The sequence below is a fragment of the Vipera berus genome (genome assembly GCF_964194415.1).
Source record: "Vipera berus genome assembly, chromosome: 1".
NCBI classification, from domain to species: Eukaryota; Metazoa; Chordata; class Lepidosauria; order Squamata; family Viperidae; genus Vipera; species Vipera berus.
This window is the reverse complement of record NC_138202.1, coordinates 224,307,586-224,331,567: the sequence shown is the minus strand read 5'-3', so window position 1 is coordinate 224,331,567 and position 23,982 is coordinate 224,307,586. Positions and strand designations below refer to the sequence as shown.

Genomic DNA, 23,982 nt, shown 5'->3' with positions numbered 1-23,982 from the left:
GAAAACATCTCCTGGAGTACATATTCCCTCTCCCTTTCCCATCCCACAGATGGATGTGGAATCGGACCCAATATGGACTAAATAGCTCCCTAAACCAGGTCACTTGAGTTAACATAATATAAATCAACTATGGAGTCACCCTGTTATTTATTTGTTTATAACATTCCTCTTATGTTAACCTCCAAAAGTTGAGCCTATTTTTATCAGATCTAATAACAGGTCTCTCCTAATTTGAGAAATAAAAAGCCAAGTTTCTTCCTGGATGAAATCCATAAGGCAGAGAGGCATTTTAGCTTCCATAGGGTGAACAAATATGTTAACTTCAATAGCACAGGCTGCTATGGCGATGTAATCTACTGTAACTCTTGAGGAAATAAAATCTGTTTAAAGTCGAGACCCACACAAACACAGGCCCTTTTCCACAACTCTCTTGCCTGCTTATGAAGCCCAGCATACCATAAGTTAAACAGACTAATTGGGAGAAAAGATGCCCTTTTATTCTTTGAACCTGATTTTTGATGTCTTGGTTTTACCTTGGCTTTGTTGTACCCCATCCAAGCCTCTGGATCAGAGAGGGCTTACATATATTTCAAAATAAAGTAAATGAAATTAAAGGAATTTTACGGATGTTATGATAGAAGAGAATATATGTAGCTCAAGTTGAACTGTGGAATCCTTAGTGGTCTCTGAGCATATTTGTTTGCTTGCAAAAATTTCATTAATTGACTGGGTAACATCATCAGGCTTTGGAGGTTCACTCCCAGTTTAAATATAGTAACTTGTTTGCCAATGCTTGTCAAGAAACCAAGGAAACCAACATTGGTAAGGCAAGCTACTGTAGAAATAGAGTGCAAACCTTACACTCACTAGCGCTGAGGACATTACCTATATCTGCAAGCAAACAACCAAGCTTCTGTACTGGTATCTTTTACTCATATATAAAATGGTAAACGACTTTTATTCATTGCATCTAAAGTCCAATTAATTGAGAGTTTAATGTAGTCACCTTATATAAAAGAAGCCAAGGCCTCTAACGAGAATCATTCCAATGCGCTCACACACCCAGCTAGATGGCAGCATCTAGTTGACTGTGGCTAATGTCAAAAATGCTAAGCAGGATCCCAGCAAAAATGACCAAACTGTAGTCATCTCCCCTTCACAGAATGTCTCACAATGGGAAAATGTTCCCATCATAAACTATCACTTATTGACACATCAATTTAGAGGTCGCATCACACAGAACCAGCAACATTTCACATGGCTGACTGCCAACCAAATAAGAACTGGAATTCATTTAATTCTAAAGGTCTTGCCCCTTGCTTGAGTAGAATTTCCTATATGATCACACCAAAGACAAGTAGATTTATATTTAAAAGGACAGTAAGTTATACAATCAGTGCAAAGAACATGGAATAGGGTCAGACTATTTAGAGGGGAATCAAGTTTCCTGAAAACTTCAGTAAGAGGGAGAAAAAAAGATATAAAAAATGCTAAAGAAACAAATAGTCATGTTGTTTTACATCATGTGTCACGGCAATATAGGCTGTATAAGTACTCATAAAGTTTCTTGGATTTATATAGGCCCAGCTAGCTAATAAAGGCCACAATTTCAAGAGCACTTTAATTCACCTTTTATTCTATAAATCCAGTGTATTTCATGACACCATGTTCTTTGACTGCAGAAAGTAAGTAATTTTATGGAAATGGGGTGGGGGGGGGGAGAGAGAGAGAGAGAGAGAAATCCAGTGTAGAAATTAGTGTTTCTGTTGGATATTTGAGCTTTTTACTTTTTAGGTGAGTGTAGAAATCAGTTATACCTTCTTCCTAAATTTAGATTGTGCAAAACTTGGTGTTTTTATTTAAAGGACATGAAATTGAATGATCTCAATAATGCAGACCTGTTGCTGCATTACCTACCCTGCTCCTCAGAGCGTCTCCCCCCCCCACCAGTGGATTCCCGTCACTTGACAAGAAGTCAAGTGATTAGTCCAAACAAACTGGCCTCAGTGCTAATTTGAAACATATTTCATCCAACACGCAATGTGAAATATCAACATAGAGCATCCTTATTTGGTTCAGGCTTCCTATTTCTTTTCATTAGAACGTGGTTGCTTATTATCCTATGCAATATATAAAGCTGAGCATCTTTTCCAGTTTGATATCCAAGGTCTATTTGGAAATATTTCTTTAAACACTGGATGGAATGAAGTCTGATTTAACTTTAGTTAGTCATGTGGGTGGTTGTGGTGCTTGTGAATATCCTGTGTTTCACTCTGGAATCACTTTAGTAATCTGCAAACTCCCTATAATCCTCCAGTTCAGCTAAAAACCAAAGGAAAATATTATGAGCACGATGACCATATTTCCTTTCAGATGTACCTCTGAAAGAGGTACATAAGGAGAAAAAAATTAAGTTGTTTAGGTTAACGACTTTGCTTTACACAGGACAATTCAAGAAAAAAGAGGATTTTTTTTTACAAAAATGCATATGTTAATAAAAAATATCTAAAAGCATATAACCATGAAGTTATAAAAAAGCAACTGTTAAAAAGAATTCCTACAATCAAACTGCATTAAGTGGTACCATTTGTATAGTAAAAGTTAAGTGGCCAAAACAAAGGACAAAAGCGAATTTTTGAAAAATAAATAAATGTAAAGGATAGTTCTCTGAAATATAGGCCTGTCCTTTGTAATAAAAGACATATGGTCAGTGTAATTATGAGGGAATTTCTCCCATTGGACTTTTCTTGATTGGAAAGCTAGCATATGCAGCATGGTACACCAAAAGCTATTTTAGTGTTATGGTTACAATATCATTGAACTGAATGTGGGAAGATCCAGGCCGAAGTCCCCAATTAACTATAAAGTTCCCAGGATTTTAGGTCAGTCAGTCTCTCTCAGCCTACTTCACATAGCTGTCAGGATAAAAGGAAAGGGATGTCCATATAGTATTATTCTAGAAGAAGAGCAGGCAGAGCTGGAATGGAATTAAGCATATCATCTGCTTAGAATCCTGATGTTACTACAAACTCTTCAAGTCCAACACCCCCCTTGAATTCCATTGATCATTATCTATTGCCAATTTAATATAGAACTTTAGTTGACTAGATTCTTGTGTATAGGCTTGAGCAATGAACCTTCTGAACTGCAACTTAATGTATGCTCCCATTTGCGCCTGACAATTATTATGTCATAATAATAAAACTGTAAGCAGTTGAAGAGCCAACAGTGATCAAAAAGTGTGTAACACAAAACAGCGCTACTGTATCAGCAATAGCAGCTTCCACCAATAAGGTATCCGCAATTTTGACATTTGAAACAGATTTTCAAGCATATTGAAAATAAGGCAGAAAACCAGGAACCCCTTTGCAGGAAAGAACTAAGAAACCCGTGCCCCTCCTGGCTGGTTTATGTGGCTCGGGATGGGACACGAGGCTGGATCCATGCAGTGATAACTGCTTCATTGAAAGAGGGCAGTTTCCCCGCAGCCTTGAAAGAAGCGGTGGTGAGACCCCTCCTCAAAAAGCCTTCCCTGGACCCAGCTGTTTTAAACAACTTTCGCCCGGTCTCCAACCTTCGCTTTCTTGCGAAGGTTGTTGAGAGCGTAGTGGCGCATCAGCTTCCTCTGTTCCTTGAAGATGCTGATTATCTAGACCCGTACCAATAGGGTTTCAGGCCCGGACACAGCACGGAGACGGCATTGGTCGCTCTGATGAATGATCTCTGGCGAGCTCGGGACAGGGGTTATTCCTCTGTCCTGGTCCTATTAGACCTCTCAGCGGCTTTTGATACCATCGACCATGGTATCTTACTGCGGCGTCTCAGGAGATTGGGAGTGGGAGGCACTGTTCTTCAGTAGTTCTCCTCCTACCTTCTGGAACATTCACAGTGGGTGTTGGCGGGTGGGCAGAGATCGACCCCGAGGCCTCTCATTTATGGAGTTCCTCAGGGGTCAGTCCTCTCACCTCTCCTGTTTAACATCTATATGAAGCCGCTAGGTGAGATCATCCGTGGTTTTGGAGTGGAGTATCATCAGTATGCTGATGACACCCAGCTTTTCATCTCGACCCCAAACCACCCCAGTGATGCCCTCGACGTGATGTCCCATTGCCTGGAAGCGGTCCGGGTCTGGATGGGGAGGAACAGGCTTCAACTCAACCCGGACAAGACTGAATGGCTGTACATACCGGCATGTCAGGAAATTCAGATTATTCCATCTCTTAATATTGGGGGCGAGTTATTACCCCCCGTAGATAAGGCTTGCAATCTGGGTGTCCTCTTAGATTCACAGCTCTCCTTAGAAGATCATATAGGAGCTGTGACTAGAGGGGCCTTCGCCCAGGTTCGTCTGGTGCACCAGTTGCGACCCTATCTGGACCTTGATGCCTTGCGTACAGTCACTCATGCACTTGTGACCTCTCGTCTAGACTACTGCAATGCTCATGGGGCTGCCCTTGAGAACCACTCGGAAGCTTCAGCTGGTACAGAGTGCAGCTGCACGAGTTCTTTTGGGGGTCTCCCGATACTCCCATATTACACCTCTGCTCCGTGAGCTGCACTGGCTTCCAGTTGCCTTCCGGGTGAAATTCAAGGTGCTGGTGATGACATACAAAGCCCTACATGGCATGGGTCCGGATTACCTACGGGAGCACCTACTGCCGGCGTCAACTTCCCTCCGTCCTGTACGTTCCCACAGAGAGGGCCTCCTCAGGGTACCACCGGTCAGAGAATGCCGGCTGGTGACCCCCAGGGGGAGAGCATTCTCAGTGGGTGCACCAATCCTTTGGAACCGCTTACCGGCTGAACTCCGGATGGCCCCCGACCTTCGCTCCTTCCGGCGTGATCTAAAAACTTATCTATTCGAACAAGCCGGCCTGGCCTGATGGATTTGGGTTTTAATATTATTTAACTAATGTATTCTTATTTTATTGCCCTGTACACCGCCCTGAGTCCTTCAGGAGAAGGGCGGTATATAAATCAAATAAATAAATAAATAAATAAATAAATAAATAAATAAATAAATAAATAAATAAATAAATAAATAAATGAATGAATGAATGAATGAATGAATGAATGAATGAATGAATGAATGAATGGCAGGGCATCATTCAACACACTATGAATTCAGAATGGAATAGAAACAACACAAACTGAAGATGTGCTGCCTTGTGTGTAATGGACAATTTGACAGAGAATTTGCAAGGCATTGCCCATCACCAAGATTAGCCTTGGCTACTATAGAAAAATTCATTAAGACTCAGGAAAAGTGATTTTCACAATCTAACTCCAAACAAGAAAACATCCCTTTTGTGAAAGAAAACTGTTATGTGAATGTGCAAAATGGTTTGCTCAAAGATGAATGGTTCTCTCTCTTCTTCTTTCTGCAAATGTTCAGAAACATAAGCACCAACATGATTGTTTTTAAAAATGCTTCTTTTAATTCAGGACAGGCACCTGTATCAGTAACTCTTTTACTTGTGGGATTGGAGGCTGGCATTTTATAGAGCAATGCTATGTAGAACAACTCAGTAAACTTATATTCATTCTCAGACCAGCATCAGTAGCAGACTTTAGGGAGAGTTTTATCATTTGTATCATTCTTGTTGTAATGTTAATCCAGTTAAATAGTTGACATTTATTCACAATACCTGAATAAACCTCTGTCATTTTTTTAAAAAAGTAGATAAATGCTGTCCTAGGGCTTCCCTCTCCTAAAACTGCAGAACTTCCATGTGTAATATTATTCAAGGCCGAGTGATGTCAGAATGCCTTGACAACAAGCAAGAATATCCTTTTGTGTTCACTGGGGGTTATGCTGGGGTAAATACTGTACAGTAATCACGTTATAGGAATGTGGATGCCATCCCAAACATTGTTGGTATTGGATTTTGTCACCGCATGCTGCAAAATGTATGTTTTCTTCCATTGAATCAGCAGCTGACCTTTGTCTAGATGCTAAATAAACAGAATCCCCAAAAAAGCAACGAGTGATGTGACGGGAATGGGAATCTTCTGCTGCAATTATTCTGGTCCTGGGTTTGCAGTATCCAGCAGGTTCTTCTGGAATGCCCAGTTTCAACTTGTAATTGATTAAATCAACCCTTTCTAACCTAGTATCCTTTAGATATGTTAGATTTCAACTCCCAAATAAAGATATGGGGATCACAATTCTCTAAGATGAAGCCTAATAAATCTGGAGAACACCAGGCTTGAGAAGTTTGGTTTAAGCAGACCCTTTGCATGTTTCTAATAATGCCAATACTTAAAATTCATTTTGGAACAACCTATTTTTGAGATGAAGGGAATTTCAATGGCATCTAAAAAATGCTAAGTTAATGCAGAACAATTGTATGTGGTTTCTCCCAAACCCATTTCTCCTTTTGCTCTCTGCTAGAAATCCATTACTGGGAATCAGTGACCACTTTGATTGGAGAGTGTAGGGCTTGTAGCCCTGCACTGCTTGAGGACAACAAGTTAGGAAAAGCTGCATCACATCATCCGCAATGCAGATTGGATAGAAGGTAATTTTGACAGGCTAATTCAATCCAGATTGACAGATCAAATCCATCTGTATCTGTTAACAATTAATCATCAGTTTAAACAAGCTTGAAAACCAAGGGCAGTTTCCAGCTTTACAGAGTGACCTGAGGTAGACTTTAAAGACTCTGTTTTGGAAAGCTGTTTATTTATTTATTTTCTCCTTTTTTTTAGCACAGGACACCTAAATGCCCATTGAAAGGATGTCCCTATAAATAAAAAGGAATATATAAATTATTGTGCCTTCATAGAATTTAGTATTATTGAACCAAAGTTCTCCACTGCTTATTTCCCATCTTAGTTTCCCACAGTTATTATTTGGAAAAAAAAAACATTTTTCCATTCCCACGTTGTTTCTTTTTAATATAATATATTTAATTATGAAAATAAAACAAGGCCACAAGGTTGCTTTGAGAATTATGGGTGTTTTGGACAGCTGGGGTTTGCAAGAACTGCCAATTCTCCTATTTTTTTGTGGGAATGTAATAATGCTGAGATATTTGGTGAAACTAATGCTTGCAATCTTGATAAGGCACATAAGGGACACTAGATTTTTGTAGTGGATTTCCTCATTTGCATCTTCTAAATGAGGCATCGCAAGTAGGAACAAAATTACAAAAAGCAAATGGAGAATGTATACACTGAATCAGAATAAGAGAATTGGAAGGGGTCTTGCAGGTCATCTAGTCCAACCCACTGCTCAAGCTATACCTATAACATTCCAGACAAGTGGCTGTCCAGTCTCTTCTTGAAAGCTTCCACTGATGAAGCACCCACAACTTCTAAAGGCAAGCTTTGTTCCTTTGGTTGATTGTTCTCACTGTCAGAAAATTTCTCCTTATTTCTAGGTTGAATCGCTCCTTGATCAGTTTCCATTCATTGTTCCTTGTCTGGTCTTCAGGTGCTTTGGAAAATAGGTTGACCCCCCCTCCTCTCTGTGACAGCCCCTCAAATTGAGAAATGAAACATCTTCCACTTTCTTTGATTTCATTGATAACCAGAGGTGAGAACTTTATAAAACCTGATACGCTGATACACTTTATAAAGCTGATATGCTGAGCATATAGTGAACTCTAGGCACTACAGTGATTGCAGCACTTAAAGCAGCAGTCATTACAGTGAATAAAAATATGTAATCCCAGAACTGTTCCCAAGATGCTTTCCCAAAAGGCAACTGGACTTTCTTGGTTTTTTTTTCCTTGAAAACATTTTGCTTCTCATCCAAGAAGCTTCTTCAGTTTTGAAAAACCTCTGAAAAAGCTTCTTGAATGAGGAGCAAAATGTTTTCAAGGAAAAAAACACCAAGAAAGTCCAGTTGCCTTTGGAAAACCATCTTTGGGACAATCATAACCTAGAGGATTGAGAATCTCCACAGACACTCATCTCAGAGCATTCAAACACAACTAATACCATATGATATAAGAGGAAATGTATAGTTAAGGCTTTTAGTAAGATGAGCTATCACTTTCCCTGGGATCAGTGATCAGTTTCTAGTTAATATCCCCTTGCCAAGTGAAAGATATCCATCAGTGAGATGAAGGGACAATTACTGGCAAAACTTCTTCATCAGAGCATCTCTGCAGTAAATATGAGAGGAAGTATAGCTATTGTATTTCAAATTCCTAATTCCAAGTTTTATATCCTCATTAAGACTTGTGCCAATTGAAAAAAGATACTTGTATTTATAAAAAAATAAAAAAAATAAAAAACCAAAGCAATAATGGAGTAAGAGATCATGTTTTAATGCAGAGCAATGAATTTTGGGTTTTTGTGTTTTTGTCATGTATTGGAGGAGCAACTAAAGTGTGTCGTTCTGGCACTCTCCTAATCTCTTGTTTCTTTTCCCTCTAGAGCAGTGTTGGGGAACTATTGCCTCTTTATGACTTGTGGACTTCAACTCCCAGAATCCCTGAAGCAGTCATACTGGCTCAAGAATTCTGGGAGTTGAAGTCCACAACTCATAAAGGGGCCATAGTTACCCACCTCTGGTCTAGAACTACTACGGCCAAAATTACACTTTGATTATAGTGATAAGCAATGGCCATCAACATTTCCTGTTTTTCCATCATACTGCTTATACAGTATTTGCTAGGCTTTACATAGGACTGCCATGGTATTTTCTTGGACCTCAGAAGAGGCATAGCCATACAATGAAGCAAAGTGACAAAAGTTTTATAATGGCAGACAATTATTTCATTTAATACATTCTGACAGCTTCTATGGTGCTTTTTCAATTTTCTGCATTGGTCATCCTCTTCTTGTCTCCCCTCATTCCATTTCTCTCTGATTCTACGCTAAGGTGGCCTCTATACCTCATCTCCTTTATGCTCTGAGGAGCAGCTTGAGGGGTAGGAAACAATGAAGTTTTGGATACTCAACTTTGGAAAAGAATGTGCCACCATATCTGTCATGGACTAGGCCAGCATTTCTCAACCTCAGCAACTTCCAAGATGGGTAGACTTCAACTCCCAGAATTCCCCAGCCAGCAGTGCTTAATGTTGTCTTAAATTGCTGAAATTGAGAAGCACTGGGCTAGGAGAATGCCAGTATCTGATTTGTCACAGGTTTAACTGGTTTTGGGAGCATGCTGGGCTAAGCTGAGCATCTTGTATCTTGCCATGGCAAGTGAAGAAAGTTAAGAATATAGCACATTCCTAGGATGAAAGGTCATGTAGACATCCCACAATCATTCTCATAATCATTCTGCAATGAAAGTTGTATCCTCTTACTTAGGTAGAGTATTATACATGGCTTTATAAGTCCAGGATATGCTCCTATAATTTGTGGGATAAATTATTTGCTTAAATTATTTATAGTAAGGAATACTAATTAAACAGTAAACCTATTTATTGCCACTGTCAGTCAAAAAGCTGAATTCATACATTAGCCTTCTTTGATTTTTGGATTATGATGTTGCATTAACTGAGATAGTGTAAAATGTGATTTATGATGTGTCTGTTGTTGCCCATGTAACAAACAGCAGTTAAAGCAAATTATAACTTAGTGTAATTAAAAGCGTGTTGTAACATAAGCAGAGTTTTTTCAGCTAAGTGGCTATTCTTAACTACATTTTCACGAAGGAATATTGCATTAAAGGAGAAAGACATACAACCTACTTAACTGCTGAAACCTTCCTACCTGCAACAAAAAGCCTAGTGTTGAACATTGTGACAAATTGTGTTTGACAGCTCTGTTTATGTTGCAAGGAATATTGAGTGCTGACAGTTGTGAGGACCACCCACGAGATTATTTACTTTCAAAGTCAACTGTGTTTAGATAGTGTTTCAGCTGTTGCATCTGGCTAGTCCACAGATGCTACTTAAATACAGTATTTCAGTTAGCACAATCTACCAGGAGTCTAATCAATAATGAGTGCGTGTCAGGTTGTCAAAGCAAGCACTATTAATATCACACTCTTGAGGCTTGTATTAAATATTTTGTTCTCTTAGAGGCCAAGACATCTTGTTAAAGAGTTCTTCTTTTGCATAATAAGGAAAAAAGCACACTTGTGGAATGGTTTATGAAGAAACAAATACAAGATAATAACACGGTTACAAAGAAAATGTTTAAATAGAAAACAAACAAAATATACTTTAAAAAATATTTAAAATGCCTCACCAGAAAGGAACAGTCAGATCTGATGCCACAAAGGGAACACAATCAGTAACATTGCAAAGGACATCCACTTGGGGTGCCACCGTAGAGAAAGCCCTTTTTTAAATATATAAGTGCATACGTTTAAAAAAAAATATTAAGAATTTTACACTATAATAAAAGTATAAAAGATGAAAAGTAAAATTAGAACATATAGGAAAGAGGAAAAAACACCAATAAAAAAGTAGAGAAAAACTTAGAATTTTGATATCCATCCTTCTTTCCATCAAGTACCTGCTTTCTTACACTTTCTGCATACATTGGTTTTCTCCTATCAGTAAACAGAGAAGGATTTTCCCTCAAAATTTTAATGTACAAGAAGGTTGATGTGTGAGGAGATGCTGTTTTGGAAATTGTGGCCCCTAGGCCAGTATTTTTCAACTTTGGCAACTTTAAGTCACGCGGACTTCAACTCTCAGAATTTCACAGCCAGCATGGTAAACTTGAGAAACATTGCTTTAGCCAGTTAAGACTATAAAATTCTAAGCCACATCCTGAATTGGGTTAGGAGCCAATAGATGTAGATGACCAGGTGGAACCCAAAGGAGAGGTCAGACACATAATCAGTTTGGAGTGATTAGAGTCCAGCTCCCGGTGAATTCAGCTTATTTTTATCTAGTGCCAGTTTGGCTTGGTTATTAGTAGATCAAATTCTTATGTGTAAGTATCATCAGTGGTGGGATTCAAATATGTGAACAACTGGTTCTCTGTGTGGATGCCGCTTCCGGAAGTCCATTCTGGGCCTTGGCAACAAAAAACTAACTACTGGTTCTGCTGAAGTCGTGCGAACCAGCTGAATCCCACCACTGAGTAGCATGAAATAAACTTTTAATGTTTTGACTACTATTTCTATTTCTGGTTTTTTGTGCTTGATAGGAAAATATTACTTAATATAAAATAGAATATAGAATAAAATATTACTTAATTTAATTACTTAAGGTAACATAATTACTTAAGGTATGGTATGGAATTAAGAAAACCAAGATCATGGCATCCGGCCCTCTCAATTCCTGGCAAATAGATGGGGAAGAAAAGGAGGTAGTGACAGATTTTATTTTCCTGGGCTCCAAGATCACCGCAGACGGGGACTACAGCCAAGAAATTAAAAGATGCTTGCTCCTGGGGAGAAAAGCCATGGCAAATCTAGACGGCACACTAAAAAGCAGAGACATCACCCTGCCAACAAAAGTGCATTTAGTCAAGGCTATGGTCTTCCCAGTTGCAATGTATGGCAGTGAAAGTTGGACCATAAGAAAGGCTGAGTGCCAAAGAATTGAGGCCTTTGAACTATGCTGCTGGAGAAGACTCCTGCGAGTCCCTTGGACTGCAAGGTGATCAAACCGGTCAGTCCTAGAGGAGATCAACCCTGACTGCTCTTTAGAAGGCCAGATCCTGAAGTTGAAGCTCAAATACTTTGGCCACCTAATGAGAAGGAAGGACTCACTGGAGAAGAGCCTAATGCTGGGAAAGGTTGAGGGCAAGAGAAGAAGGAGACGACAGAGAATGAGGTGGCTGGATGGAGTCACTGAAGCAGTAGGCGTGAGCTTAAATGGACTCCAGAAAGTGATAGAGGAGGAACATTGTCCATGGGGTCGCGATGGGTCGGACACGACTTCACAACTAACAACAACAACAATGGAATTAACAGGTAATGTAACTTAAAAAAATATTTAGTTTCATTTAAGCCATTCTATTATTGTAAGTAGCCCCCTGGTGAGATGGGCGACAAAAAAATTTAACAAACAAAAAACAAATAAGTAAATAACAATAATAAAGTAGCAACCAAATTTTGAAAAGGTTAAAAGGTTAAAAACTCCCAATCGTTTAAGGTAAACACCAAAGTTTACAGCTGGGGCAGTTTGCAGTGCCTAACCATCTCTAGGGTAAAACATCTTCAAAGAAAAACAAGAAAGTCCAGTTGCCTCCTGAAAAAGCATCTTTGGTTTCTCTAGGGCTTCTTACTTCTTTTGGACCAGGAATCAACAAGGTTTTTCTTTTTGCCAGTTTCAGTGAAGAAATATAATTAATTTGAAAAATAAACCCCAAACTGTGTTTAATGTAATTTTGAAGAGATCTTCTCCTAAACAGAAAAAAGCTTTAAAAACTTTTAAGTCTGCTCACTGATTTCATCCAGCACATGTACAATATATTTTTGAATAGTATAGTGTTTTTAGCCTCTGAACAAAGTGAGATATGGGCTTCCGGTGGCGACGCGACGCCGAAGACAGCCGTTTTCGGGCTGCCCGCTCCGCAGCTGTGTTTTTCCATCGTAAACAGCGCCGATCAGCTGTGAGGCCCCAGGTAGGGGTTGAGCTCTCCGGGGCCGCCTGAGCTGAGAGTTTGGGCAGCTGAAGGATTGAGCCCCCCCGAAGCCTGGGTTGCTCCGAGCTGCGCAGTGCCCCTGCTCCGGGATTTATGGAGCAGAGCCAGGCGTTAGCAACCACCCCTGCCAAAAGGAAATACTTTTGATTATCAAGATGCAGGCAGAGCGGTACAGGAGGTCAAGGTGATGTGGACTCTTATCTTTACTCTCTAGCTCAATGGATTTTATAGCTTTAAAGTGAAAGTGCGCAATAAGTGAAAGTGGGGGAAGATGGTGGCTAAAACTTCTAAAGCTCTTCGGAGTGCGGGGTCTTCCCTGGTGCAACAGACCTCATTGCAAGCTTTGCTTCCTCCTGCACCTCCTCCGGCATTGACGCTTAAGGATTTACAAGATGCTCTTGGAAAGCATTCACAATTGATGTCTGACATGATGGATGAAAAGCTGAAAAAGTTGGAGGAGAAACTGGAGAAGAAGATGGAAGAGAAGTTTAGAGCAATGAGGGTGGACATGTTGTCTATGATTGAATCTGTAGCTGAATGTGTGCAACAGCTGGATGAAAAAGTGAAGGATCTCAGTCAAAAGAACTCTATATTAGAAGCAAAGGTATCAGAAAATGAAAATATAAGGGATAAAATGGACGGAGAATTGAGCCTTGCTCAGTATCATCAGATGCAGTATGCTATTAGAATCAGGGGTTTAAAGGAGAACTGTAAAGAAGATTTAAAGCAGCTGATTTCTGAGGCTCTGGAAGGGGTATTGGGCCAGCCAGCATCTGAAATTGAGGGAAATATGGACAAAATTTTTCGTGTAAATTCATGGATTGCAAGACAAAGGAAGTTACCCAGAGATGTGGTGGTCTATTTTACAAAGAGAGTAATTAGAGATGAAGTTATTCAAGCTGCCTATGATACTAAACTGGTAGTGGCTGAGCAAGAAGTCTTGGTTTTAAAAGAGATTCCTCCGAAGATTTTAAGGAGAAGGAAAGATTTTGCATTTTTAGTACAGGAACTTAAGAAATGTGATATTAAGTTTAGATGGGAGATTCCAGTTGGACTGGTGGTGACGCATGAAGGTAAAAGACATCGTCTGGTTACTGGGGCCCAGGCACGTGATTTTTATAGCAATGTGTTAAAAGCAACCCCCCTATCATTTTTGGAAGCTGTTAAGGGATACGGCGAGGGAAAGCTTCAAGATGTTGCAGACAGACAGATAGAGGACAATGGTGTTGGAGGGGATCAAGATACAGTTTCATTGGATGTTGCAGGAGGCCAGAGGAAGACGCGTGCCGCCCTAAGAAGAGCGAGACGAGAGCAAGAGCAAGACCAGCAGATAGTTATGGAATCTCCAAAGTGTATTTACAGTGAAGATGTGGGAGGGGCGCGGTCCAAAGAAGTTTTGGGGGTCATGACAGACGTGCTCCAAAAGTTTTGGGGCGTTAAGATTGCTGATTAAATCTTTAAATTAGTATCTTAATGGATTAAATTTATCATAGAGGAGAAAGAAAGTTTTTTTTTAATATTTAACACAATTTAAGATGGATGTTATTTGCTTGTTAGAAAAGTATATTAGGGTTATGGACTAAAAGTGTGTGTTGAACTAAGAATGGGTATGCAAGCTCCTAATTAACAACAAGTTGTCTTACAGACTGCTTAACCCCTTTTTTTTTTACTCTTTTTATTTGAACTTAAGGATGACTTGGAACTGCGAGACATTTGGTGTGATATATGCAAGAATTATTTTTGATTATGGTTTAGTTTGGTTGGAGATTATTAAGGTTAATAGATAGGCGCTTTTGGCGCGTAACTGAGAATTTGTTTATTTTTTTTTCTTTGAAATTAATATGAATAAGGACTGGGATTAAGAAAATCTATTTTGAGTAAAGCTCTTTTCTGTTTTTCTCTTTTTCTCTTTTACTTTATTTGTAATATTAATATTGTTTGTATTCATTTTACATGAGCTAGAGGGAGATAGAACTAATAGTTTATTGCTGATAACATAGGGGTGCTTATGTTTGTTTTTTGATTTTATACCCTGTATTTAGCTCTGGGAAGTCGGGGGGGGGGGAGGAGGGAATGGGGGGAAGGGATAGGGAGGGTTGGGTGGGGGTGGGGGAGGGGGGATTAAAGTCAAAATGTATTGTAAAACTTTTTAAATAAAAAAAAACACAAAGTGAGATATAAATCTAATAAATCAACCAACAGCTATGGTTCTTAAAGACTATTAAGTTTTTGTGACTTTCAGATCTGAATAAGTAATTAACATGTTTTCTTTTATGTTTACTGGCATCCTGTATAATATTTTAAAATGATTAGCTGTCATCCTTACCATGTTAGATGTGTAAAGTAGGTTGGGGAATACTTAGTCATGATAGAGGCTTGCCCCATTTTTCCCATGCTTTGCTTTAATATTCATATTTTGATCAATACCTTTTAAACATCTGAATGTATTCTTGAATTATATACCCCAAACTTGGAACTGTATCAGATATCAATGATTTATCAAGCACGGTGGCAGCAAGAATTGCTCAACGTTGGAAAGTCTGGCACCAAATCTGCAGTCCTGAATCATCAATATGTATTTGCTTTCTGTTATGAACTAGCACTGCAATGGAAAAACTGATCAATACTACTCCGTGTGGTCAAGGTTGAATGAAGTTTTTAGAAACTGTGCTAAATGATTTTCTCTGTATGTGTGATACACTCACGTGTGCGTGCACACACACACTTTTCTCTCTTTTCTGTATATTAAAGCAATAAAAATAGAAAAGAATTCTAAGATAAACAGTGCAGCGTATTACTTAAGATATTTATTTTAGTCCATACAAGTAAAAAAGGTACTATAATTATTTTGTCTGACATCTCTTTTGTAATCCTAATTTGTTTCTCAGCCTTTTCAGAAAGGACTGAAAGATAATATTAAATCCAGGCTGAGCTACAAATAATGTTGTTAAAATGGTGCCCTACCAATAGCTTAAAAAAAAGGATATCAGCTAAATACAAAACAAATGTCACTTCATGAAAACAATGTGCTGGGAATTAAAAAGCCAGATTGGTGAACCAAAGGACAGTCCGCTGGCAAAGATGAAATATTCAGAACAGGAGAAGCTTAAAAAAATAGTTTAATTAATGGTCAGCTATACAATATACCTGATGCATCTTGTTACTGCCAAAATGAATGGAAATGCCATTCATTACTTTTGAGATGTGTGAGGGTTCTGTTGTTGTTAATTAATCCAAAGCCAAGAACCTCAGTAGATTCACTACATTCTGTTTACAACTCCATGCAACATGCCTTCTTGTGCTACATGGACATTTGCTGGTCCAACAGTTGATGTTAATTAAAAGCCCATATACAAAGTGAGTGACCCAGAACACTTAAGTGACCCACAACCCATTTGTTGAGTTCTTTTTTCTTCATACATATTTGTCAGAATATGATAGATGACAAGCAACCAATTAAAGCCAGAATGATGGCTTTAGCTTATAACTCAGGGTGGGGAGTTAGTTTTAAAAATCTTGAAGGAAGGAAACAGATTAGGTGCTTTAATACACAAAGAATCTGCCAAAGGGAATAAGCAGCAACACGAAACAAGACACCATTTTCAAAATGAACTGCATTTAGTTCTCTAAATAAATTGGTCCTGAAGAATGTGCACAGGGATTGACATGGAAATCAGTCAATTAAGCAGCATCAGCTTTCAGTATTTGGGATGAAGCGCTTCTTGATCCCAATCAGAAATTGTCAACTCTAGTTTGTAGCCGCTAAAAGAATATTGCAAGGATAACAGGCAATAGAAAAATTACACCTTTACCTCCCTCATTTTGAGCCTGAAGAAATATTATGTACAAATGAGCATGCACACAGATAGTTACATAAGCACAAGCTTAACCTCTACACTCATATACTGCATTTTACCCTACATGTTGCTTAAATTCACTCAAGTTTTTGCCATTTTGAACTCCTCTACTAGAAGGACATGACAAAGCTATGAGACTTGCATTCTCTGCTTCCACTCCCCAGTGCACAAAACTATAAAGAATAAATGAGTTGGGCTCTTCAGGACTCTTGTTTTATCTTCAGTGTGGCTTGTATTGATATAGAATAGTGATTAAGGGACATTGGTATGAACTGTTGTTAGTATCCTGATGATACACAGAAAGAGAGAAATCTGTAGATTCTGGTGGACTGGTAAAACAGGCCAGTAAAAGTTGAAACTGAAGCCTGACAAATTAGAGACACTTCTGATATCAGGAAGATTGGCTCCATTGAGTGGAACTGTCATTCTTCTAAAAGAATGGTTATTTATTCTATACTTACAGAGTTAATGCTACTAGTGAAGGTACAAGGAATGCTTTTACAAAGGAAATGCTTTTTTCCCCAATCTCTAGTCATCCTTGTGTAGGCAGCCCACAGTGACACTGGTAGGCTTAAGTTTGGACTCTTGCAAGAAAGTTTATATGGTTTTACCTTTAAAGCTGTCTTGGTAGTTGCAGTTTATGCATTAAACGAGATTCAATCTTGACTGCATGCAGTCAGAGTTACACTGGGTGCCAGAATATTATTCGGTGCTTGAACTGAGAAAGTTTGCACATCTTCGGACCTGGATGCTGATGGATCACCTTCTCTCTTATACATTAACCATGTATTTCTTCATCTCTAGAGAAGATGGCATCTTGATGGAGACACGTCTGACAAGTAGCAAGGGGATAGAAAGCATTAACAATGCATTGATCGTTGACTGTTGAAATTCCTTCCTCCATTTCCCTTGGTGCTAGATCTTACAAGCTGTACAGAAGACCTTCTCATTCACTCTTGGTTTCAGCTGAATCTATGCTATTGTGTCCTTTGTTCCTCTTGCCTACTATGATTTTGCTGCTATCTTCTCTCCTGTTTTATGGCTTTAAATTACAGTACATAATTTTGTATGCTCTTAGTCAGTTTTACATTCTTGCTTTGTATGTTAATTAAAAACAGACAACACATCTTACATGAAACAAATAATGAAGCTTGGCCTACACATCGTGAGGAACAACTAAAGGATGTGTCTTGGAGCTTAGCAGAGTTCTTATGGGAAATGCTCAGAGAAAGGCAAATGGATCGAGATCAGTGCAAATGTTTGAGACTTGTCACTATATATAACAATATAAGATGGAAGGATTCTTCTTTTACTGATCATGATTTTATTAGTTTAAATACAAGAAATACAACCAGCAATTTAAACCAAATCAAAAGGAATAACATTTACATGCTTAAACACAGTGCATAGTATGAAAACATTCTTTTGTTCAGAAGAAATACAGAAGACCCTTGGCAAAAATAATTTAAGGTTTTATTTTGAATTAGTAATGAAACCATATTAAACACACAATATAATAAATGCAGCACCTGCCATGCAGTTCATTCCAATTAATTCTATGCTTTGTTCAAGTATGTTATAGAAAGATATTAAAATTTATTAAAATATTATTTTTGAATTTATTTTCTAAAAATGCTTGAAAAATATGGCACAGTGATCCCATAAAACAAATCTGATCCACATAAATAGAAGAGCCCTTGTGGATCTCTGTAGCAGCCTTATTTCCTCTGCCAACAATAGCATGAAACAGAACAAGGGAATTCAAGGAATCCAAGTGTTTCCATATCCCTGTCCAACCCACCCCTAGCTTTAGAATGGAAAACTGAATACAGGAGACATAAAATATGCAACTTTTCTGTTCTCTGCAATCTCCTTTCCAGAAGATATAGGGCTGCAGTGGAAGTTGAGACCTTGACAAGAATGCTTTAATGGATCTTTCCTACAGTAGCCCACATTCAACTGAATCAAAAAAGTATAAAATGATCAGTCATGTTTACTTAGGAAAAGGTTACTAATCAAAAGTATAAGGCCATTGTTAAGCAAATATTTAGTTCAGTGTTACATAATTAGCAGGAAAAATGCCAGTCCTGCCGTGTAAACTTCCTTCCCACCAATCAAATTGGGAATCTGTTTTTGTTGTGACCTTGATTTTGTCTCCAGTGTTAAAAGTCAAATCTCCTGGCTGCTGTCCTTGAAAGGGATATATTGCTGTCACAATTGTAGGATTGCACTTGGAGTTTTCTGAAAAAAGAAAGTAAGTTAGCTTTGTACAAATTTAGCTGTGTCATATTTTACCGGGAATAGCTAACTTCACAATCTAGAAACCTAAGATGCCTATGTAAACATCTGAGGAGCTGCCTAAAATGGCAAGAAATGGACAAATTCTTAGTCAAGATATCACATTCGTCTTCTTTAACTTTATTTTCTTAAAAAGACCAAATGCTTTTCAAATGGTGCAAAACAGCTAAATTGGCTAAGTTAATCTTTTAATTGTTTCTTTTTCATTCTAACATAGAATTGACAAATTGTTATTTGTTTAAGTTAGATTAAAAGTGCTTGACTGGATTGTAATGGCCCTAATTCTTGAGAAAAAGATGTTCAAAGCACAACTAAACACATATTTTGAAAATATATTGAGTTAGTTACTTGCTTCTGCATAAGGAGACAACATTATGCAGTACACGTTTGCTTAATCATTATGTGTATGAAGTTCTTTCAGTTGTAAATTTTTCACAAGATGGTGCTACAGTGCTACCTTCAAAAAAAAATCTAAGTGACTGAGTCATGTTGATCCATTAATTTGGAACTTCTGAAGCAAATACACTGATTTTTATGTTAACATTATTGCTACATTATACATTTTAGAATAGGAAAAAATAGCACAGAAACAGGTACATGTCAGCTGAAAGAAGGCACCTCTGATCAATTTCTCGAGGTAAATCTAAACTTGAAATTTGCTAAAGATCATTTTATTTGTACAGCTTTGATTACTGAACCTGCTTCAGAAATGTTGTTCTCGCCTCAGTGATTCCAGAGGAAACAAGATCATAATTAACCTATCACAGAGAGACCCAATTAATCTAGACAAGAATCACTCTGCTATATCAAAAACTTCCAGCTTATCACTTTTTTTTGAACTGTATAATACCCCTTACTGACTCAGATTCATACATGAGAGATGCCTATATTTTACTATCCACATATTTTGCAAAATAATAAGAAAACATTTGTTATTTATCAGTGATCATGATAGCAAATGTTGGTGTGTTGTCAGATTTTGGGAGCAATATTCGCTCTCTCTCTCTCTCTCTCTCTCTGTGTGTGTGTGTGTGTGTGTGTGTGTGTGTGTGTGTGTGTGTTATGCAGTGTTTTTCAACCTTGGCAACTTTAATATGTATGGACTTCAACTCCTAGAATCCCCCAGTCAGCATAGCTGGCTGGGGAATTCCAGGAGTTGCAGTCCATACATGTTAAAGTTGCCAAGGTGGAGAAACACTATATTAAAACATTACCCAGGCCCTGATCCAAGATCTCCTGAGTAGTGCCACAGAACTTTTAGCCCGGCATGTCATCCTGCACATTCTCTCATACAGTTTTTAAGCCCTCTTCTACTAAGAGGTGACCTATAATAAACCAAGTATATTGACAAAGTCTAAGGCCACACTTCTCTTCTCTAAATTCTCATGAAGCAGACGTTGGGAAAGTTCTAAATGGCTATCCAGAATGACCTGACTATTAATTTGATTTAAATACAAAAATACCATGTTTCTTTTTTGCAGTTGGTACTGAAAAATACTTGCAGCTACTTTAATAATATATCTGCCATAATCTTCAATCATACTTTTGTCAGAGTTTACTCTTAGTAGAATGCTTGGATCATCTCCCAGGGGATAATGTTGCAAAAGGAAACTATAGACTGAATGTTTCCCAGATTTCCAAATTCACTTCTGAAAAGTTAATATCTACCTGCTAAAATTAGCATAAAAGTAGTTTTGTGGCAATGAAAGAGTAATTAATTATGAAATAATTTCACAACAAAGACAAAAACCATTTAGTTCTTGCAGCAGCTAGTATTTTTTTAAAAAAATTCAAACTATCATCTAATATTCTAAATGCTAATTTTACAATTGGGCAAAGGAAAAAATTCACAATGAGCACATGCATATAATGTCTACAGCAATTTGTAGACATTACTTTGATCCTTTATTTTCCTACTCCTCTGTCATAGAGAGACCCACTAGAACACAGGTGTCAAACTTCATTGCGTCATGTGACATATCGTGATGTATCGCGACATTTTTTGCCTTTGTGGAGCAAAGCATCCAGCCTGCTGGCCACCAGTTTTGACACCTCTGCACTAGAACAAGCAACATCCACTTATCTAGTTGTGGTTATTAAAACATACATTAATAATTGCTGCAGTGCATTGTTTTCACAGTGTCTAAGTCTGGACAGGTAACATCATTAAATACAACAAACAAGAGAGTCCATGCTACATTTTGTAAAACATGCTAAGATGCTTATATTCAGACACGATACCTGAAATGATATAAGACAAAATAGAGGCAATGGTAGTAAATCTATACTTGTTTACAAATGAATGAAACATATTCATATTCAAACAGTAAAATTTTAAGAGGAGATATGCAGGTCATATATTTAATTCCCTTTCAAATTATCTTGCAAAACCCTTTATTTCAAATATTTCCACTCTAAGGTTCCAAATATTGCCCTTGGTGACTTCATGTAAGGCTGGGAAAGATTCCCATCTGGAGTTCTGGAAAAACATTGTTGATCAATAGAGTCAAGGTTGAAACAACTAGTTTTAACTTGGTATAATACAGCAAACTTATGTTCCACTTCTGATATTAGAGCTGATATAGAAATAAAAAGGGCAGATACATAAACAACAGATGAGGCTGCCTCCAACAACTACGAGCTGTGTGAAGTTTAGTAACATTTAAACTAGTTTTCCAAACTAATGGCTTCAGATATGTTAAATTACTATGGCCACCATCTCCAACCAAGTAGGAAGAAGGTTATCTTAAAGGCTTGCATATCAGGCTTTGGATACTTATACAAAAAAAATTCAATGGATTCATATTGGCCTTGGAACTGGTATTTATACATAAATAAACTATCTTTGTACTGTAACCTTTATTACTTGCCTAAAAATTCAAGCTACTGCACTGCTGGAAGGAGAAGAGGTTTAAAGTTTTAGTGATATTTTCAACGATTGTTCAAATACCATTGCATACCATAAGAATTTATTTCTTTGGCAAAAACAGCAGAAGTACCAAGTTAAGAATGTTAGAAAAATACATGTTTCTAGTACCTGCCTATTATTCAGTAAGTTTAACACAGCGGCATTGGCCCAAAACACATTTAAAACAAAGACCTCAATTTTCTAGTCCTAGCATGCACTGACCTCAGTTGCTATGTGCCTTTGCAAGCAGCTGGCTCAGCAGAAGAATGGATTTTTCAAGTTTTTTTTATCCTTGCTATACTGTTTTGGTTTTTTTTTTGCTCATTTCAAGAAAGTACATGCCAAAAAAGAGGCTTCATTCAAAATGATTGCAGAACTGATCATAGCAATGTTTATTGTAGAACAGCAGTTGCAAAAATAATCTTAGCAAGATTCCTGTGATTTCCTGCTTTAGTAAAAGCATTAAGAGAATTTAGATTAGTTAATACAGCAAGAGAGACACTATTAAATTCATGATTATTTTACTTGAAAATCAACTATAAGTTCACCAGAGGATCACAAAATAGATTATGCTGTCAGAAATCTCCTTAAAGAGGAAAGGATTCATTGTTGCACATCAGGTTTTATAAATTTATATAGATTATACTTTTGCTTATAGATCTTCAGATATACATATTTATTGGTTACCTTGATCTGGCTTGCTATCCTTATAGTTTATAACCAACTACAGGTTATTCCCTTAAAACTACAAAAAATATATTGTAACACAGTTTATGAGCATCAGTTCTGATTATCCCGAAACAGTTGAACAGAAATATTTTACCTGCTTCAAAGCGACATACACATTCTGTTCTTATGAGAGGCAAACATTACTATTTAACTACCTTGTTCAATGATATTATGAAAGCTGTTAACTCTCAGATGCAGCTAAATATAAAGGCAGAGACTTAGCTCCTTTGGTGCTGCTAGATGTGTTAAAACTGCAGTTCTACAGTACTACCAACAATATCTTATTTTCTACAAAAATCTGTCTGAAGGACTGTTTCTTTTCCATAGATTTGATATTCAAAAATGTCCATTCTTTCTGATATGAAACTCGCTGTGTTCAATAGGGCATACTTCCTTCATCTTTACTAAGTTTGTACTGTTTCTATATTACAATTGTAGTATGGGAGCCACCTCCATATAAGTCTATTTTATACAAACTGAGTCTATACTTGTTATTTGGTCTGAAAAAGGCCAAAAGATTATTGGGCAAAATATTACTAATTTCTATGAACTAATATCAGGAGTATTATGCACAACAGACTGTAAGTACATTACTGTATGATATACTGTATACTATACCATACAAGTGGGACGCGGTGGCTCAGTGGGTTAGGACGCTGAGCTTTGCGATCAGAAGGTTGGCAGTTTGGCGGGTCGAATCCTGAGTGCCGCGTAACAGAGTGAGCGCCTGTTACTCGTCCCAGCTTCTGCCAACCTAGCAGTTCGAAAGCACGTAAAAATGCAAGTAGAAAAAAAGGGACCACTATGGTGGGAAGGTAACAGCGTTCTGTGCGCCTTTGGCATCTAGTCATGCCGGCCACATGACCACAGAGACGTCCTCGGACAAGCGCTGGCTCTTCAGCTTTGAAACAGAGATGAGCACCGGCCCCTAGAGTCGGAAACGACTAGCACGCATGTGTGGGGGAACCTTTACATTTTATTATACCATACAAATCAATACTAGGAACAACATACTCCAGAAATTATGTGGAACTAAATGGGGAGCTTCAGCTGCTACCCTCAGATCATCAGCCCTAGGTTGGTCTTCTCCACAGCAGAATACTGTGCCCCTGTATGGTTTAAAAGCTGCCATACTAGTAAGTTACTGCTAAGCTTGTAAGCTGCCCTGAGTCTTCGGAGAAGGGCGGGATATAAATGGAATTTTTTTTTTAAAAGTTAGAAGCCAGACTCAACAACAACATGAGGATTATAAGCGGATGTATTAAAACCAATCCAACTTGCTGGCTTCCTGTTCTGAGCCATATAGCACCTCCAACTTTACGAAGGCAAGATGCACTAGTGAGAGAATACAGAAAAAAATTATGAATAATTAACTCCTAGCGGTGCATTCTGACCTTCCTCATTTATCAGCAGGAAGACTCAGATCCAAGAAGCTCCTGGATTTGCACAACTTCTACACAACAACTTTAACATTGATTCCCAATGGAACTGAATGGCCAGCTATAGGAAGATATATAAATGACCCCATTAAAAAAGGTGCCCAGCTTTGAACTACTATGTCAGCAATGGACAATCCTGAATGGGATTCGCACCTCACTTCTGCCAGGACTCTCTGTATAAATGGGGCATAGTATCCTCCCCTCAGTGCAACTGCGGGGTCCCATGTCAAACTGTTAA

At 38.1% G+C, this 23,982-nt stretch overlaps 1 protein-coding gene across 4 annotated transcripts in view; it reads right to left on the bottom strand.

Moving 5' to 3' along the window:
* SH3YL1 (SH3 and SYLF domain containing 1) overlaps positions 1-23,982 on the bottom strand; it is a 108,040-nt gene that overhangs the window by 54,863 nt on the left and 29,195 nt on the right. The window contains exon 10 of one of the 4 annotated variants that reach the window (XM_081313748.1): positions 17,156-17,202. The exons of 2 other annotated variants lie outside the window; for them this stretch is intronic. In XM_081313748.1, the coding sequence (XP_081169874.1) occupies positions 17,171-17,202 (32 nt within the window). In that variant the 3' untranslated portion in view covers positions 17,156-17,170. Of the gene's footprint in view, positions 1-17,155; positions 17,203-17,680; positions 18,612-23,982 lie in introns of those variants that run through there. One more of the 4 variants, XM_081313745.1, reaches the window with a different exon arrangement.